Source organism: Strigops habroptila, chromosome 5, assembly GCF_004027225.2.
Source record: "Strigops habroptila isolate Jane chromosome 5, bStrHab1.2.pri, whole genome shotgun sequence".
In the NCBI taxonomy this organism is placed as follows: Eukaryota; Metazoa; Chordata; class Aves; order Psittaciformes; family Psittacidae; genus Strigops; species Strigops habroptila.
In genome coordinates this window covers 74,437,389-74,454,528 of record NC_044281.2, presented here as the reverse complement: position 1 = coordinate 74,454,528, position 17,140 = coordinate 74,437,389, and the positions used below count along the sequence as shown (strand labels likewise).

Genomic DNA, 17,140 nt, shown 5'->3' with positions numbered 1-17,140 from the left:
ACTGCAATCAAACTGGAGACATCAGTATTAAATGATTAAAATAGTAATTAAAATAATGAGATACTGTAATGATGATTTGAATAAGAACTAGGATTTAAATTTGCAGAAGTAATTTTTTCTTTAAGTGATTTTAATGTACATCACTGAGAGAAACAGAGTTATTTTCCTCACACATACAAATGTGATTTAGCTGAATCTTCAGTGAGGCTGCCCAGGATATAAGCAATTTTATGTCTAATTTGCTTTTGACCTCTCAGTTGAAATAGTTGGTGATGCTGAAAATTGTTGATAATTCTAGCTTTAAGAAAATATTTAATACTAGGAAAATATATAAAATGCATGCCTGCATTACACTCTGGATTTAGTGTAAAGATATTTCATCTAGGTTTAAACAAACTAGTTATAGTTGGTTCACAATGGTTTTCAGAGAAATTTAGATTTTAAAGACAAACTTGGGCTTGCATCCTACCTAACCTGCTGCTTTTGTGAGATGAAATGCCAACACTATTTTTCTTCCTTTAATATATATATATTTGCCAATTCATTTCTAACAGAAGTTCAATTAAAATACAAATCTGACAAAAAAGGTATGCATATCAAAAGAAATACTATGATAGCTGCTTTGAGAAATATTGATTTCAAAATGACCAGCGACAAAAACTAACTTTTTTTATGCTACCTGATGAATATAAGTTTTAAAGATTTGAATAGAGAATGAGACTGAATTTAAAATACTTACAACCAACACAACTGCCCAAAGGCACTATGAAGAACATGGATATGAACTACAAGGAAAGCTAAGTGCATACATGAATGAACATGAATGGTTTAGCCAACTATTCATCAGTGTGACAGAATAATCTTTAAGCTACACATGATAACCTATCTATTTTTATTTTCATTGAAACTAAAAAACTGCTCCATAGGCTTCTATAGCCTTCATATCAATTCTATCTTATTTCAAGAACATCAAATGGTTGCTGTGCTAAGAATAATAAACTGTGTAAACATAATTCATTACAGACAGTATTTTAAGAAAATGAAAAGCTTAAGAAAACCTCTACAGCCTATACCAATCAAATTTTATTTGCCTCTTAAGTTGAAAACTAGTGGGGTTTTAAAAACTAAAGTGGAACTTCAGAGAATTCTTGGTTAGAACATAAAATGATTACAAAATTTTATCCACGAGGAATAAATATTAAACTAATAAAAGCGTGAAATCTTCTACCTCAAACATTTTAGACAAGCAACATATTATTCTTTACAATTTCACTAATGGTAGATATTATGTATTGCAGTGAAAGTCCAATAACTGCATTTCCTCAAAACATAGCTGCATTCTTATAGAGTAAGTACTGAAGTTTCCATACAATGTAATGTATGGAAATGTATTTGTATTTCCAGGAATTTACTAGAGGCTTCTGTGTTCAGGAAATGGTATTAGGTAATTTGGAGGTTTTGAGTTTTAACATAGGCCATTGAACAGTGCTCACCTGGCTTTACATTTCACTTCATCATTCTAAAACTTTAAAAAATATCTGCTCTCTATGTCTGCATAAAAAACAAAAGTTACCAAAATAAAACTTTCTTCAGAGATTCTGCTTTCCAAATAATATAGCAATACAGCTACATATAAATATATATATTAGCACACATATATACACATATGCACACACACATAGAGAATATACTCATGAAAAAAGTACCCAGAAGAGCAAACAAACATAGCTGCATGTACCCATAAAAGTTCTGATCCTAGAGAAGCTCTAGCTTCCAAATTTATCAGCAGTAGGAACACTTGCTGGAAAAATGCCTTTAGCACAATTACACCATTTATTCTAAAAAAAAGTTTTTAAATGGTATTATTTCTTGTAAATTACGCTGCAGGTCTGTCAAACTCCCCAGTGGGCTTTTCTTTTGCCTGCACTACTGCTTTCTCACGCTGCTTTCAGGATTTGAGCTGTACCAGCTCAGCTTCCACCCTCTTAAAGCACCTGACATCTTGCTTACTTTTCAACGATTAAATTAAAATACTACAATCATATCGGTGTGGCTTAAATTTAGACTTCAGAGATTGTCTTTAAGATGATAAAAACATACATTCTATTTATACCAAATGTGAAAGAGGTAGATGGGAAGCACAGCTCAGAGACTTGCAGCCCCCTATTCTCACAGCCAGCTGGACTTCTGCAGGAGCAGCAGGGATGCAGGAAGCTCACGGCTCCTGGCCATCAGCAGTAGATTGATCAGTTGCCTATAGATAATTTCTCCCTAGGTGAATTCTTCTTTGATGGATACAGAAGCCAGAAGAAAGCAAGAGCTGGAGCAAATTCATATTGTTGGATTTGAAAAAGTAGAAGGATGGGATATGTGAAAACTTATTTACAAAAAAAAAAAAAAAGAAAAAAAATAGCAGTTTTGATTAAAATATTTGCACTAAATGTCACATGTGAGCCTGCATGACAGGAAGCACAGTTGTGCCCAGTAAACAGAGGCTAACAAACTCTATATTTAGGAAATATTCTGGAAAAACAAACCCCTCATGCAAATGTTATTTGTGTTACCCAAAATAATTATGTTAATTTAGCATACTTAAACAGAGAAACATTTCTTATTTCATATGAAAGAAAGAATGGAAGCAGGCCTTACCTGGACAGTGGATGAAAGACCACTCATAATTTTTCTCTTTTGGACAAAGACTAGCATCAAGCACCATTTCATTAGAGTGCATGCCTACAGCCTTCATTGGGCCTCTTGATGATCCTTCCAAACATTGCCCTTTTCCAGTGTTACTGGGATCGTTACACCATCCACATCCAGGCTGTTCCAAACACTGCCCACATGTCCTCAGTCCAGAGCAGTTTTGAGCTGTGTTACAGGGAAAATTAATGCAAGAAGGGGTTTTGGTAATAGTAGTAAGAGTATTACCATTTTCTTTAAAAGTTGCACTTCTTCAAAGATCATAAAATACATGGCAGGTTTTTGTTACACCACAATGCAAAACCAAAGATCTCAAATCAACAAAAATAATGAAGCAGAACAATAATATTACATATCTTCATTAAATACCATGATAAAATATACATTATGCTCTTAGTATTGATATATATTTTGGTACGCATATATTAATTTTATTGACAAAAGCAACCCTTCCCACAGGAAAACTAGAAATCTAGACAAGGTCAATAATATAAATAAGAGTGATAATAATAATCCAAAAATTATGATAGCTCATAGAATCATAGAATGATTAGGGTTGGAAAGGACCTTAGGATCATCAAGTTCCAAACCCCCCTGCCATGGGCAGGGACACCTCACACTAGACCATGTCACCCAAGGATCTGTCCAGCCTGGCCTTGAACACTGCCAGGGATGGAGCATTTACCACTTCTTTGGGCAACCTGTTCCAGTGCCTCACCACCCTCATATTAAAGAACTTTTCCTTATACCTAACCTGAACTTCCCCTAGTTAAGTTTAAACCCATAATTCAAACTAAAATTTTTTGGGTATACAAAGTATCTGGGGATCACAGCCAAGTATTCATCTACAAATACGACCCAATTTTCTCACATAGAACTTCTGAAACAAGTTAACATAGTACACATCTTTCCAAAATTTAAGGATCTTAAGCTGCAAGTCACAAATCCATCCCATTTAATTGAACTATATCTTAAGAGTTTCATCTGTTAAGAGTAAATCAGCATTTTAATTTGCATACTAAAAAAATCAAATCTCCCCCTAGATCTTTTATATTCTCCTATGTTTAAATTATTTAATTTCCCATGAAATGGGCTGCCTCATATTTCAAACCTGTTTAGAACCAAATGAAATTACTATGCTGAAGTTACTGCCATTTCTTACTAATAAGAAATTAACAATTTAGTATCTTCAGGAACACCATTAGAGTTCACAAGTTCATTTGAGCTCTTCCTGCTACATCTTAAAGTTTTTTAAATCAATGCTAGAACACTCAATCAAATGAACATTGGAATCATTTGAACATTGATCACTACGGGTCCCTGTGTCTTGTCACATTATGTTTGTGGACACTTAAAAACATAAATTTTAAAAGCATACACAAACTGCAGGAAGATCCTGCCAGGAAGAAAGAAGTTGAAAGATATGTGGGGTTTTCTTTGGAGGACGCTCAAATGGCTTCTATCTGAGTGTAACCTCTCAATTTGGTTCAGCTGCAGCCAGGACACTATATCCACTAATGTTCTTAGCTATCTGGACCACTCAACTCCATAAAAGCAATACCTGAATCCATGTTATAAAGGGTACACTAAGCAGAACAATTTTGCTTCCAACTAAATCAACTGACAGCAGAATAAAAGTAGCTACTGGGACTTCAACAATTATTAAAATTGTTTAAAATTAATGAAAGTTGTCACAGAAAAAATATACTCCAGCAGTTTAAAGATACATGCAGATATCAAGAAATCAGGCAGTTAAGAACTTGAATGTGATCTCAAAAGGAATTCTACAGTGCAGAAAGGTGGAGCATGAGCTCTTGTATCACTAGACTCGGAAGAATTCAAATAGGAAGAAGTGTTTCAAGTTACCCAAATACGGAAAAAAAAGGGGTGGGGGTAGCCCAACTGTTCTTGGAAATCAACATCTATCATGTGAAAGATCAGTTTTACATCAGACCTGAAGCTGAATGATACAAATGTTGTTTTGAATACATTAGAAGATCAACAGGAAATCAAAGACCACCATTCTGTACTGGCTGGCTTGCCCTTTCAGAGATGCACTGTAAGTAATCCAAACAATTCTCATGCTGTTATTTATGAAGCTAGGAGAAAACAGCTCTGAAGTATCAGCTGCACCATCTTCACAGAAGATAAGAGAGAACCAAAAGTGAAAATCCTCAGATAATGTCTGCAGTGGCATTCAGCTGAAACGCTGAGGAGAGCAGAGAAGTTATTGTTTATGGAAGCAGAGAACATTCAAGTAGAAATTTTTTTCCTGTTTTGAAATTCTAGAGGAGGTCCAAGATTGCTCAACTGTCAGCTATTCAATCAAAAGCCATAATGGATGGAAGATGTGGGGAAAAAGTGGAATGCAACTTTTTGGCAAGCAGGTATTAAAATGACAAAATGTCACCAATAAAACAGCGTTCTTCATTTTAATGCCAAGTTGTGAAAATGAATGTGAAGTTCTCAGCTGTTATATTTTTTCTTTGAAATCATACATGCTTGTGTGAAATTTTTCTTTCATTCAGAGTAAAAAGTCCAAAACCTCATTAATCAAGTAAAAAGAAAATTAAAACAGTTGTTTTTTTTAAAGGTATAGTTACATTCCATTCTTCAAGTAAGTAGAAACACTACCCTTTGATAAAACAATCCACCTAATACTTCATTACCTCAGCAGCAATAATGTTATATCTATCCAACAAAGTTTTCAAGTCATTCATAGTAAAACAATGTCTGAACTATCTTTCATTTGGACAGTCATTTTCTTGGTTAAATGCAAAATATCTAAAACTTTAAAACTCTGGAAAAAACCACTTGCTTACGGACACACAATTGTGGTTTTATGTTTGTTTTGGTTTAATTTGTTGAATAGAAAATAAATTTTCACACAAAACTGCCTTTACATAATGATGAACTAGTGTATAGCAAATCCTGTTTGCCTTATTTAATATAAACTTTTACACAACTGACAGAAGTGACAATTACATTAAGAACAATTTCTTGTGTTCTGCAAACAAACTCAATCCGCATGATGTGCAAACAAAAACAGAATTAAAAGTTCAGGCTGACATAATACAAGCTATTTTAAAAAGCTAAGCATCATTCTTAGGCGTTCTGTCAATATTATCTCCAAAGTTTCAATCTGCTTATCTTATGCCACAACACACTATCATTATTTTAGAAGTTGCAAACTTGACTCCTTACTGGAGTGAAAAAAAGGTTTATTGAACTGTTATGAGTGAGAAATCTTTACATAATCACGGTATTATTGTCCTAAATATACGTGACAAGAGATTAACTGCCCTATTATTTCTTTATTTTTAGACCAAACATGGGCTGATGGCTGGGTTTAGAGGATGTAAGGACTCAAGGAACACTTTTAGTCCACACTGAGCCTGGGCACTAGAATCTGTATTAACATCAGAAATTTACTAAATAAGCATAAAATTTAGCAGAACAGATCAACATTGTATGGCTTCATTATATTCTACAATTACTAGGGAAGAAAAAGGAATCTCAATTAAGAGCAACAAAGGCTCTCTGCCAGTTTTACCTGAAAGAAAAATTTTCCTATGCCTTATTTTCCTTTAACTCAGATATATGTAGGAGGCTGGTACATATAGCCATTCTTTTCTACAAAAATAAGAATATATCAATGGTTCCTATTACAGACATGGCAGAATCTTACTTAACATTTTCCTAAGGCTTAGGTGAAAGCAAGTAACTACCTTTTGTATTATTTTGTATTTGTATCCATAATCTATTAAACAGAATCATGATCTAATTACAACCCTGAAGCAAGTTGCTTCTTATTGTCAACATCATTAATCCTGCCACAACATATCCAGAAATAAAATGTTCCAGAGATGTTGATACCAAAAAAAGGGAAAGGAAGTTGGAAGTTACTAGAAAAACACTCTCACAGAGAAAAGCGACAATGAGAGTTCAACAGTACACTTCAGAAGACCTATATATTGAGTTTGGGTCCCACTGGACAGGTAGAAAACATTTGAATCAAATCCTGAAGATGGTGAAAATACTAAGAACCAGTCTTCTATAGGAAGGTGAATGAAGAATTGTTCTAAATAAACTATGACTGAGACAAGAATCTAAGGCACCAGGCAGCTTGCTCCAGCATCTACCTGAATTATGCTACTGATATACACTGGAAGTGCATGGTGCTGAACTTAACAGGTCCAGTCACTAAAAACTTGGAAAGAAGTAGCTCTAGCTGAATGGTACACTGAAAGGTACAGTGAGCAGGTTTCTTATTCTCCTAAAGAAGCATTGTATCAATTTCTGATGAAATGTGCTTCCAAAGGGGACATCTGGGAAGTACCTTTACTCCTTGACAAAGTAAGAAATCACCTGCCTTTTATCTCAAAAGGATGAAATGAGCAACCTTGAACACTAATACAGCCTGATCCAGTCTGATCACACAGGACAAAAAAGTTTCCTGCACATCCTTTACCTGCCTGATGGCCTAACAGAATTCTTTCTATTTCCATGGAGAGGATAAACTGCAAGGGTTAATAATCAGCATTGGCAAGTGAGAAGAATCTAAGAAAGACCAAAACCATTTGGTTTATATCTGTGTTACAATATTCAAGACTATTACTATCATGATTATAACATTGTTTTCATTTTTGCATGATAAGAAAATGTACTACTTTGAATCTGATAAAATAAAACAATCTTAAAAACACTGAATTCACCTCATCATATTTTAATTCCTTAATGTTGTATAAGTCTAAGTTCTATATGTTATTTATCTAATTTTAATACTATTATGTTCCAATAATGGTGTCATGGCCATTGTTTGACACCCTAACACTGGTCATACAAACAATCCTGGTATTTTCAGTTTATCTGAACACAATAAGCACTTTTTACTGTTTCAAAAGACTAAATATGTTTCATCAGAAAAGAATTGCCAATATTTTATCTGTATCTAGAAAATACATACAGAGTATTGGCTGCTCACACAAGTAGCTTATAATTCATTCATTTAAAATTATTTTTATCTTCAGTGAAAGCACTGAATCCTACTCATCGAGATGCTCTTTCGAGTGGCAAAAAATACAGAAGTATATTTAATAGGATGAATGTTCATTAAAATACTCACGGGAGCATGTGGCAGTTTGCCATTCTAGACACTGTCCATATGGGAAGGAAATTATATAGGCGTTTGAGTCAACACATCGTTTTGTGCTGCTACACCACATACATTCCATACCATTACTCGTGCAGTTAGAACACGTTGTTCGCAAGGAGCATGGCTTTTTGCAGGGTCTGGCATTCTGGTTGGGACTGACTGGAAAAGAATCACAAACATTTATAATTTTGAACACAGGTTCAATCTCCTGTAATGATTATGTTCCATTAGAACAACTCTTGTTAAAGTGAAAGTGGTTGTATCCTTAAATAGGAATATTTTCATCCAAACTTATGTTGCAGTATATAACTATAATAAAGTTTTATAAAATTATTAAGAAATACTCAGTGTGAGTCACACTATAGCTCTAAGAGTCCATTTGAAACTTTCCACAGGAATTTTGTCTATATACTTAATTTAATATTCATTGATTGGTAATGTCAGCTTAGTTGCTTACTTGCACACACATGACATAAAATACATCTCAAACTCTTATAACAAGTACAGTAAAGTTCTGAGTCTATCGTTCTCATTAGTTTAACAGTGTATAAGAAAAAAATACTCCACTTATGACTGACTTATCCCCTCAAAATTTTGCCATACAGTGTACATATGAAAGTCACTAGAATCCAAAGGGAAAGTAATAAAAGGAACACTGTTCAATGCAGAACAGATTTGGTTTGGAGGGGTTTTCTTTTAGTTGGTTGGGGTTTTTCAGGTTTGGAGATTTTTGGTTTTCTCTACGAGAGATCACATTCCGACTGGGTTAATGGTCTATGCATCTCAGAAATTCATAACACACAAAAAGAGCTTTTAAACCCTAACTCCCAATTTCTTCTTCACTTTAAAATAGAACTGTTACGTGTACCAGAACAAGAGTATAGTAATTCTTAGGTAGGAACACAAAAGTATACATTGCACTATATTTTCCATGCAGAACAGCCTTGTGAAACATTGGGAGCAAGCTATATATTGACATCCTATATACTGACATAGTTCTGTATATTAGTGATTCATATTCAACACCAGCCAAGTTCTCAAACCGTTCGTCATCTGCTGATATATTAAGAATACTGTGAAAAATACAATTTTTAGGAAATACAGATGGCAGTAGCAACAAGCGTACAATATATACTTTGCAATGACATTACTATTTGGAACCGCTTCTAAGAGAATAAAGAATTGGTAAGATCACACTTCCGTTACGCAGGTTAACAACTTGGACAATTTCACAGCAACACCATCAGATTGACAGGCAGTCTTCCCAACACACCAACAATGCAGCTATTTTCCAGTTTTGCACAAACAATGCACAAAACAAATCTGAAGGGGAAATTTAAAGAACTTCATATGCTCAACGCCACAGCTACGATGAGAAACATAGGACAATCAGAGCATGAAAACACTAATTTGAACTGCCTAGTGATTATATGCTATAGTCATCTTCATACACAAACAAACCTAAAAGACAGAAATAAGAATTTTGGGTTTGTCAGCCTTTCAGATCAGTAAAATGTTGAATAATATTCAGTGAGGTTCGGAAAGAAAACATCAGCCTTGTTGAACATCTCCACTTTCAAACTACAATCACTGTTGTCACTGACTACTACTGATTTAGAAGCAACTTATAAGACTTCTGGGGTAATGTAAACTAAGCCATGTAAACTAATTCACACATCAATATTTGCTGCTTTAGGAATATTATTTGTTTTCTACAGTAAAGCTCCATATTTTTAAAAAATATCTTTTTCGTAATTATTTAATCTAAATTGTCCAAAAATCTCTCTTAACCAAATGAAAACCCAAACAGCTTGCTAATCATGACAGTAACTGAGTATAAGAGATTGCTTACCGACAGGTTTTTCACACACAAGACCATCTGCCATTGCAGTGCATGGATTTGCTTTCAGCCCTGCCACCTCTGCTCTTTCTAGATACGCACAGAAGCCAGAGTCATTTGGCTCTCCAGGAAGCCACTGCAGAGTTGTATTGGTAAAAGGAGACATGTCATCCCATCCCCAGTAGGAGATGTTGATCTTGCGTAAACCTACCCAAGGTGAAATTTTCTATAAATCAGAATGAAAATAAGAAAAGGAGATAATTAGTTCAATGGCCTTTTTTTGTTGCTGTTAAAACATTTCAAACTATAGCTCAGCAGTAACAACTTCACATTTTGAGAGAATTCACCATGTTCTTTTCTCACTTTGCCATCTAATCATTGTCCATAGTTATCTTAATTGTTCTACCTTGCTGAAATGCACCCCCCAAAACAATAAAAACCCCTACCCACTATATGCTTCTGTTCTACCCAAAATCTCTGTCTGTACTGCTCAAAGTCAATTCTAATTACTATCATTTGACATAGAGTCAGAAAACAGTCCAATTGGTCATAATAAAACTGTTGGGTTTTTTTTTTTTTTCCCAGCAGTTGCTATACAGATTACTAATTTCTAGGCCAATGTAGATAATAAATACACATAACAGCAATTCACGGACATCACAGTTCAGGAAAAAACAGGATAAATAATCCGTCCTCTAAAATCTGTATTGCTGATACTGATCAACATCTTTAGGCAATTCAAAGACAGAGATGCAAGTAGCACATTCACAACTCCAATGCCATTCAATACACACTGAATATACTTTTATTATTGATTTCTAAGCTATTAAAAAAACTAGCCTAAAAACTATAAAAAGCATTAATTCTCAAAAAATATTTCGAATGTGTTAGTAAAATAACATCAAAAATTCTACTAGTTTTTGTAATTTCTTCTTTATACAATTACCAAGAGAAAAGACAGATTTTGAGGAATAAAGGCCTTTGCTTGTTTCAGGATAAATCTACATTGCTTGCTCCCATCACAGTAAAAATCCCAAGATACTGAAAATAAACACTTTTCCTCACATAATCTCTATGCTGTCAGTTTCAATTAACCCCAGTTTAACAATGAGCAGAGACAGACTACAGCTGTGACAAGTATGTGGTAGTAGGTGAATACCAGAGTACAAACAACCCAGCCATCTGCATTGGGCCAAGGACAGATGTTACCAGTAGAGATGTTGATCTGATTGTGAATAAGGTTCTTGACTGATTTAATTTACATGCCAAGGTAAGTAAAACACTATAAAGTACCTAAAAGGAACCCACTGTAGTTCAAGTTCTATGTGCTATTTCACAAGCAAACCAAGAGTCACTGCCATCGTCTCTCTGAGAGATCTTTCCTCTTTGATCTCACATCTTTCTTCACCCATTCAGGTGTAATCCACAACTGCAAGATCTTTCAGAGCTCTTTCTTACACCTAATTAGAGCATTCCTCTTTTTCCCCTGCCTCACTAGACCAAACTGAAATATGAAGGATTATGACTTTTGCTTCAGAAATAGCAGTGGTAATACTTAAAAAAAAAAAAACCTTAGTAGGTAGATAATCGGTATTCCTGACATTCCTAAAATGTATTCCCTACACTCTTTCCTTCTGTCCTATCAGTTGGCAGCATGATGAAACAGAAATTGCTACTGCAACTAAGAGACAGCTGCAAGAAAAACTTAAACTAGAAAATTAATGAGTTCCATTCCATTACCAGTGATGCACTCCGGGAGACTTGGACAGCAACAAGAACATCCAGCAGAAGTACCACTGCCCACTTTTGCATCTTACTTCTGTATTTACTTTATAACTTCATTGCTACCCCAGGTGACAAACTTTCCAGGTGTCTGTGAGAGCTCCCACATCCTGGATTCCAGAAAGAACATGATTCAAGCAGTGAAAGTGGAACTTGGGCATCTGGAAAGTGGTAGCTAACACATCTGTTGTCTTATTTGTTATTTAGTTGCCTAGACTGCTGTATATGTACGTGGTCTGCATGCATTAAAAAACCTTAGATACTTATGCTTGTCTCTAGACATCTCTCTGTAGAATGCTAAACATGCACACCAGGCACATATGAAAAATGTCAGGGGCTTAGGCAGGATAAATTGCTGACAAATACAGACCTAAACCAACCCTAAAGGCCTACTTTAAGGCTGAGGAATTCTAGCCAAGAGAACCTTCAACATATTACTGTTTCAACTGCACTGCCAAATAATTCTCAGCATCGGTATATAGAAAGCAGAGATCCTATTCCGGCTATGCTGAAAAGTATGTCAGGCCAATAATAAAAACTGACAGTGCAGCAGTGACATTTGGAGAGAAACTCTTCTATTTGAAGTAGGAGAGTGTCTCAGAACCCCTTTAATGATGACAAAGTCCCAGGTAGGATGCAAGCCAGAGCAGCCTTAGGAGATAAAGCAACACCCCTGAAACAAAACACTGCTAGCAAAAGCAACACATACTGTAGTCATCATCTTTCTTACTAGCTGTAATATCTGGACAACTTACAGATATCTCAAATTCCAGATGTACCATCTTTGGCTCTTTGGTAGTGTAAGACATCAGACCTGAACACTGATTAGCATGCTATCAAACACACACCATCAAAGCTATTACCTTGCAGCCTCACTTAAGCTGCTCTGGGCATGCTTGTTAGGATGCCCAAAACAGATTATCCAAAACAGATTATCCAAAAATCAAATTATGTTTAATCATTTGATTAAAATATGGTAAATAACTGAGAAGTAGGCCACCAAAATGCTCAAAGGACATGCTTAAAGCACATATTCGATTTTGTGGCGTTGATTCTATGATGCGGTGGACTGAAGACTGCTGGCAATAGCAGACGGCATGTTGATATCACCAAAGCTTATCAGCAAAAATGAATGCTACTGCACTGCAAGAAAGCCAACAGGAAAAAACAAATAGTGAATAAAGAATTCAGGAAGGTCCAGCTGTGACACCTAGAGCCACCAGTGTGCTGTGACTATCAAGCTGATTTCTTCACTAAAGAAAGCATAGATCTAGTCCTCATCTTTCAAACCGATGACAGATTCAGTCATAATAGCTGGGAGTCTCAAAGTATTTGAAGCAACTGAGGGACTGCAAAGGTGCCGACTGAGAACACCAATCCAGTTTCTTCTTCAGGCTTAAAAATAACGAGAGTTGAACACCCTTCACTTGATCTCTATGGTTGTTTCATTTAATGCAAAATGAATGTAGGAAACTGATTCCTTTACTTTGAATATCTTGCCAAAGATACTTCTGAAGAGGATCAGACAGGAAGGAAACCAGACTGCCTGTTCGCTGTACACAGAACTCACTGATATAAGAGTCTAGTTTCCATGCCTCTTGAAAAATACTGTTATCAAGCCAGGTGGGTGAAAAACATGGTACAAATCTACTCTTCATCTCAGGAAAAAAAAAATTGCTGACAAGCCCCAAATATGTCTGTTTTTTTCTTCTCAAGAATACCAACTTCTTTATTGGAAGGTCAGACGATCTTTGCTCAACATATATGTGGGAAGAAAGTTACTCCTTACTCATGAAGACTTGTTCTTTCTTTCTCAAGGCCTTGATGAATGTATACTTTCAAAACGTCCAAAATCCACAATGGAGAAACCTATCCTATCCTCACTGTATTTGGCACTTAGCAAGTTGTTCAGATTCAGAGTTGAAAAGGAACCTGCAATCAGAATCAGTTCCTCTTCTATTTGAGGAAGAAGGAAAAGCTCCAACACACATGTGAATGGGTACGCGTGTGAACATGTACACACTTGCCAGTCAACAATGACATGACAATGAATCATTCAAGACACCTTTGCTTCACCATGGCAGGGCTGCCATGCTGCTTAGCTTATTAATAGGGAGACAGACAACAGGTGAGCGGAAATGTACAGAAACTTTTTCTAAGCAATTTGACTGTGCCTATCTCAGTGCTTCAAGCTGACTATTACAGTATCTAATGTATGCCACAATTTTCCTGGGTGCTTTAAATTAACCCATGCTTGCTGGAGTTGCCAGTCCACTCTACAGAAGTGAGGAAGAACTTCAGAACCATGTGTTTCCTACCTTTACTAGAAATTTCCTTTAGTGCCAAATACATAATCGTCATGTGTTTCACTGATAAGGAGGCAACAAGGTCATCTGAAGACCTTCGATATCTAAGTTCAGCAGGAGCCTCTACAGCTCTTGCCTCCTAGCAGAATCTGTTTGACTTCAGCAAGGCTGATATCTTTTGCTAGAAGCTAAAGATTTTATCAGAGCTACCTCCTTCATTGGTCCAAAACAGAAAAGAATCATAGAATCATAGAATCATAGAATCGTAAGGGTTGGAAAGGACCTTAAGATCATCTAGTTCCAACCCCCCTGCCATGGGCAGGGACACCTTGCCCTAAACCATGTGGCTCAAGGCTCTGTCCAACCTGGCCTTGAACACTGCCAGGGATGGAGCATCCACAACCTCCCTGGGCAACCCATTCCAGTGCTTCACCACCCTCACTGTAAAGAACTTCTTCCTTATATCTAATCTAAACTTCCCCTGTTTAAGTTTGAACCCATTACCCCTTGTCCTACCACTCCAGTCCCTAAGGAAGAGTCCCTCCCCAGCATCCTTGTAGACCCCCTTCAGATACTGGAAGGCTGCTATGAGGTCACCACGCAGCCTTCTCTTCTCCAGGCTGAACAGCCCCAACTTTCTCAGCCTGTCTTCATATGGGAGGTGCTCCAGCCCTCTTATCATCCTCGTGGCCCTCCTCTGGACTCGCTCCAATAGCTCCATGTCCTTTTTATGTTGAGGACACCAGAACTGTACGCAGTACTCCAAGTGAGGTCTCACAAGAGCAGAGTAGAGGGGCAGGATCACCTCCTTCGACCTGCTGGTCACGCTTCTTTTGATGCAGCCCAGGATACGGTTGGCTTTCTGGGCTGCAAGCGCACACTGCTGGCTCATGTTAAGCTTCTCGTCAACCAACACCCCCAAGTCCTTCTCTACAGGGCTGCTCTGAATCTCTTCTCTGCCCAGCCTGTAGCAGTGCCTGGGGTTGCCCCGACCCAGATGTAGGACCTTGCACTTGCCTTGGTTAAACTTCATAAGGTTGGCATTGGCCCACCTCACAAGCGTGTCAAGGTCCCTCTGGATGGCATCCCTTCCCTCCAGCGTATCAACCGAACCACACAGCTTGGTGTCGTCGGCAAACTTGCTGAGGGCGCACTCAATCCCACTGTCCATGTCACCGACAAAGATGTTGAACAGGACCGGTCCCAACACCGATCCCTGAGGGACACCACTCGTTACAGGTTTCCAACTGGACATCGAGCCATTTACCACAACTCTTTGCGTGCGGCCATCGAGCCAGTTTTTTATCCACCGATTGGTCCATCTATCAAATTGATGTCTCTCCAATTTAGAGACAAGGATGTCATGTGGGACAGTGTCGAATGCTTTGCACAAGTCCAGGTAGATGACATCAACTGCTCTGCCGCTGTCCATCAGTTCCGTGGCTCCATCATAGAAGGCCACCAAATTGGTCAGGCAGGATTTCCCCTTAGTGAAGCCATGTTGGCTGTCACCAACCACCTCGTTGTTTTTCATGTGCCTTAGCATGTTTTCCAGGAGAAACTGTTCCAAGATTTTGCCAGGCACAGAGGTGAGACTGACTGGTCTGTAGTTCCCCGGGTCTTCCACCTTCCCCTTCTTGAAAATGGGGGTTATATTACCCTTCTTCCAGTCATCGGGAACTTCACCTGACTGCCAGGATTTTTCGAATATGATGGACAGTGGCTTAGCAACTTCATTCGCCAGCTCCTTCAGGACACATGGATGGATTTCATCAGGTCCCATGGACTTGTGCACGTTCAGGTTCTTAAGATGGTCTCGAACCTGATCCTCTCCTACAGTGGGCCTAAGGTCTTCGTTCTCACAGTCCCTGCATTTGCTTTCCAAGACTTTCGTGGTGTGGTCAGAGCATTTGCTGGTGAAGACTGAGGCAAAGAAGTCATTAAGAACCTCAGCCTTCTCCAAATCCATGGTAGCCAGTTCTCCTGATAGCTTCTGGAGAGGGCCTACATTGTCCCTAGCCTGTCTTTTATTTGCTACGTATCTATAGAATCCTTTCCTGTTATCTTTTACATCCCTTGCCAAACTTAATTCTAGCTGGGCCTTAGCTTTCCTAACCTGGTCCCTAGCTTCTCGGGCAATGCTCCTGTATTCTTCCCAGGCCGCCTGTCCTTGCTTCCACCTTCTATAAGCTTCTTTTTTCCCCTCTAAGTTTCCTCAGCAGCTCCTTGTCCATCCATGGAGGTCTCCTGGCCCTCCTGCTGCACTTTCTTCTAGTCGGGATGCAACACTCTTGAGCACGTAGCAGGAGATCCTTGAATACCGACCAGTAGTCTTGGGCCCCCCTGCCCTCTAGGACTGTATCCCATGAAACCTTACTAAGGAGGTTCCTGAAGAGAAAGGGAGTGTTTGTTCTCTAGAGCAGGATTAAGAATTCCTTAATTCAAAGGATGCTCTACAACGCTCTAGCTTTCAAGAAAAGAATGGACGATCTAGTCCAACTTGGGACTACATCAACCTTCTCTCATTTAGAAACCAAACAAATGGTACGGCTCAATTTTACAGCTGCTAGTACCCAGAAACTTGGTAAAAACTGTGGTTATTCTGCCCTTTTACCTCTTGAGTAACAAAGCACTAGCAGACATGCAGGGTGGAAGCAGACATTGCTATTCATAAAGATTTCACTCCCAAAAAGAGGTAAAGTCCCTTCAGATGTTACATACACGTATGCACAAACATACAAAGACAGACTAGTGAATTTTCAGTGACACAGTGCACACAAGAAGGCCACGAGGACAATATATTACTCATGTTCTATTAATATTCAGCCCTACCACTCTTCTATGAATATGGAACAATAAGACAGGCAATAACTACTACTTCTTTGTTGACATTATACAACCTAAAAGTTATTTCAACTGGAACTGTTCCCTAGTTAGCGGAAGTTAATTGTCATGTTTGTTTTTACAAAGTTGTTGGTTTTTTAATCAAGCAAAAGAAAGTATCTTAACAGCTGGAAAAAAATTAGTAATTAAAATAACAGCACTTCATATTTTTACACATTAGCTATCAATACTTGAGCCTTACTACCTGCTCCTACTGCTACTAATAAGTAATAGAAAAGCTTCTGTTTTGCATAGATATTTGCTTTGAATCACAGTCTTAGCTTTGAATCTCTTAACCAAAATTCTCACCTGTCTAGGAAATTATCTTCTATATTCTATTTATGTCTCTAAAATTGTTTAGCTTTCAAATGCCAGTATCTTTTTAACTAATGATTTATCATTACGGTGGACATCAGCATTGAAAATTTTTGTTCCCATTTAAAATTGTTAAGAGCTAAAAGCTGCATTTCATCC

The 17,140-nt window shown here is 37.5% G+C and overlaps 1 protein-coding gene across 5 annotated transcripts in view; it reads right to left on the bottom strand.

The window, feature by feature from the left end:
• Nucleotides 1-17,140, bottom strand: part of ATRNL1 (attractin like 1) — a 513,588-nt gene that overhangs the window by 376,108 nt on the left and 120,340 nt on the right. For all 5 annotated transcript variants that reach the window (XM_030487970.1, XM_030487973.1, XM_030487971.1 and 2 more), the window contains exons 16-18: nt 9,708-9,921; nt 7,826-8,014; nt 2,650-2,868 (exon numbers count right to left, since the gene is read on the bottom strand). In XM_030487970.1, coding sequence (XP_030343830.1) covers nt 2,650-2,868; nt 7,826-8,014; nt 9,708-9,921 — 622 coding nt within the window. The remainder of the gene's footprint in view (nt 1-2,649; nt 2,869-7,825; nt 8,015-9,707; nt 9,922-17,140) is intronic.